Below are 3057 nucleotides of genomic sequence, written 5' to 3'. Positions count from 1 at the left end.
TATCATTTGCAAATATCTTCTCCCACTCAGTAAGTAGATGGCCTTTTCATTTTGTTGATAGTTTCCGTCACTGTGCAAAAGCTTTGTAGTTTCATGTAGTCCCATTAGTTTATTTTTACTTTTATTTTTCTTGCCTGAGGAGACATCCAAAGAAATTTTACTAAGACTGATGTCAAAGACTTACTGCCTGTTGTTTCTTCTAGGAGTTTTACAGTTTCAGGTTTTATATTTAAGGCTTTAATCCAACTTGAATTTAGTTTTGTGTATGGTATAAGAGAGTAGTCCGGTTTCATTCTACAGAGTGAAGTAAGTCAGGAGAGAAACAAATACCATATGCTAACACATATATATGGAACCTAAAAAAAAAAAAAAAGGTTCTGAAGAACCTAGGGTCAGGACAGGAATAAAGATGCAGACAATAGAGAATGGACTTGAGGACACGAGGAGGGGGAAGAGTAAGCTGTGACAAAGTGAGAGAGTGGCATGGACATATATACACTACCAAACGTAAAATAGATAGCTAGTGGGAAGCAGCCGCATAGCACAGGGAGATCAGCTCCGTGCTTTGTGAGCAGCTAGAGGGGTGGGATAGGGAGGGTGGGAGGGAGACGCAAGAGGGAAGAGATATGGGGATATATGTATATGTATAACTGATTCACTTTGTTATGAAGCAGAAACTAACACACCATTGTGAAGCAATTATACTCCAATAAAGATGTTTAATTAATTAATTAATTAAAGAAAGGAAGTTCCAATGCTTTGATCAGATGCAACAAGAGGTCATTTTGCCCACCTCACAATTCCATAATTGCAACTTTCCCTTGTCATTTCTTTTATCCTTCCTTCAGGAGGGATGTGAGCAGGATGAGTACAAACACCTCTGTGGTCACTGAATTCATTCTTACCGGCTTCTCCCACCTGGCTGAGCTCCAGAGCTTGATCTTCTCTTTCTTTCTCACTGTCTACCTGCTCGCGGTGGCTGGCAGCCTCCTCATTGTGGTGCTGGTCTCAGCTGACGCTGCCCTCCAGACCCTCATGTACTTCTTCCTTCGAATCCTCTCAGCCCTGGAGATTGGCTACACGTCCGTCACCAACCCCTACTGCTTCACCACCTCCTCACGGGTCAGCGCCACATCCCTCGCTCTGGCTGTGCTCTCCAGATGCCTTCCCGGAGTGTTGCCTCCTGGCAGCCATGGCCTGTGGCGGCTATGCAGCCATTTGCAAATTCCTTCGCTTCCCCCTGCTGCTGAGCTATCGGATGTGCCTGTGTCTAGCTGGGTCAGCGTGGGGCTGTGGAGCAATGATGGGCCTGGACCACACCTCCTTCATCTTCTCCTTGCCCTTCTGTGGCCCCAATGCCATCCCACACTTCCTCTGTGAGATCCAGGCTGTCCTGCAGCTGGTATGAGGGGACACCTCACTCAATGAACGGCAGATTATCCTGGCTTTCCGCATCCTCTGCCCCTTTGGCCTCATCCTGGGCTCCTATGGGAGTATCCTGGCTACTATCTTCCAGATCCCATCTGCTGCTGGCCGCCCCAAAGCCTTCTCCACCTGCTCCGCCCACCTGGTGGTGGTCTCCCTCTTCTATGGCACTGCGATCTTTATCTACATCTGCCCTAAGGCCAGCTATGATCCCGTCACTGACCCTCTTGCCCCCCTCTTCTATGCTGTAGTCACCCCCATCTTCAATCCCATCATCTGTAGCCTCCAGAACACTGATGTCAAGGCTGCTCTAAAGAGAACCATCCAGAAAATGGGGCTGGCAAAGACTTGACAAAGGGTGACTGACAATGACCACCATTCCCAGTCAGCCCCAAATCACCAAAGAGGAAGCACGGTTCTTATCTCCAACTCCTGCAAGACACACACACACACACACACACACACACACACACACACACACACACACACACACACACACACAGTATTCTGCCTTCTGTTGTAAGAAACAGGAAAAATTTAGGATGGAGGATCAACTTTACAAGCAGAGCAAGTTGACAACTAGGGAAACGTTACAAAATGTCATCTTCACCAGACTATCAAGGTAATAAAATTTCCAGCAATAGTCATGAGCCTTAAAGTTATTTGACATTTATATATCCTAGGTAAGGCATTTATTTTCTGGGTGGTACTGATAATTAGTACATTAGCACACATAATTATATCTAATTAAATCCATCACCAAGTAAAAAGAAAAGCCCTGAAGAAGTGAGGGGCAGTGAAAAAAGTTTCAATAAAAGTAAGCTTTTATGGAAATCAGTATGACAGAGTGGTTAAGAGAATAGATTATAATGTCAGACTGTAATTTAAGGTCATGATTCTTCCAAGTGATTACCTGTGTGATACTAGGAGAATTACATAATCACTCTGAGCCTTAATCTATTTATCCATAAATTTCACATAATAATGGAGTCTGTTTCTTTGGGTTTTTTGAGACTTGTTAAATAACCAAGCTTAATATCGCACACAAAATAGTGCCTCTGTAAATGTTTTTATTAGAGAGCCAGACAGATCAGTACAGAGGATAGTATCCATCCCACATTGGGCACCTTTGTTGGGGTAGAGAAGGGTATTCTTGGAGTGTCTGTGACCTCGGGAACCAAGACTCAAAAGAGAGTGGAGGAAGAAACTGCACACGCTACTGCCACCCAGCACAGACCTAAACCAAAGACAGTCAGGCCACTGTATAGTACGTATTATGGCAAACATGGAAGAGTCAGAGACACACAGAACAAAGAAATGAGATGAGCTGAGACTATCAGAGAAGATGTCTCAGGGGGGCAAGTATTCACTAATCATTCAAAATATAATCCACACCCCTTTTCTTATACCCAACACTTTATTCCGTTTTACAAGCATTTATTGAAGGCTTTCCATATGCTCATTGCCCTGCTTGGCACTGTGGTGTATACCAAGGAAATACAGGGTGGTGATTTTGTCCAGATGGTGCTTGCTAGCTGGTTGAGGAAATAATGCTCATTCCCATGAATGTTTCAGAGGACAACACAAAGTAGAGAATATTCAAAACACTAGGTGAAGAGACAATAAACAGTT

At 44.2% G+C, this 3057-nt stretch overlaps 1 protein-coding gene across 1 annotated transcript; it reads left to right on the top strand.

The window, feature by feature from the left end:
* The first annotated feature begins 864 nt into the window (after positions 1-864).
* On the top strand, positions 865-1860 carry LOC102995674 (olfactory receptor 10C1-like). The gene is given in 3 exon segments (XM_024121754.3): positions 865-1090; positions 1093-1161; positions 1164-1860. Coding segments are annotated over 3 exon segments (909 nt in total). The 3' UTR covers positions 1778-1860.
* Positions 1861-3057: the final 1197 nt, after the last annotated feature.

This window comes from Physeter macrocephalus, chromosome 18, assembly GCF_002837175.3.
Source record: "Physeter macrocephalus isolate SW-GA chromosome 18, ASM283717v5, whole genome shotgun sequence".
In the NCBI taxonomy this organism is placed as follows: domain Eukaryota; kingdom Metazoa; phylum Chordata; class Mammalia; order Artiodactyla; family Physeteridae; genus Physeter; species Physeter macrocephalus.
Note: the sequence above shows the minus strand (reverse complement) of the source record. Positions and strands in the feature narration are given on the sequence as shown.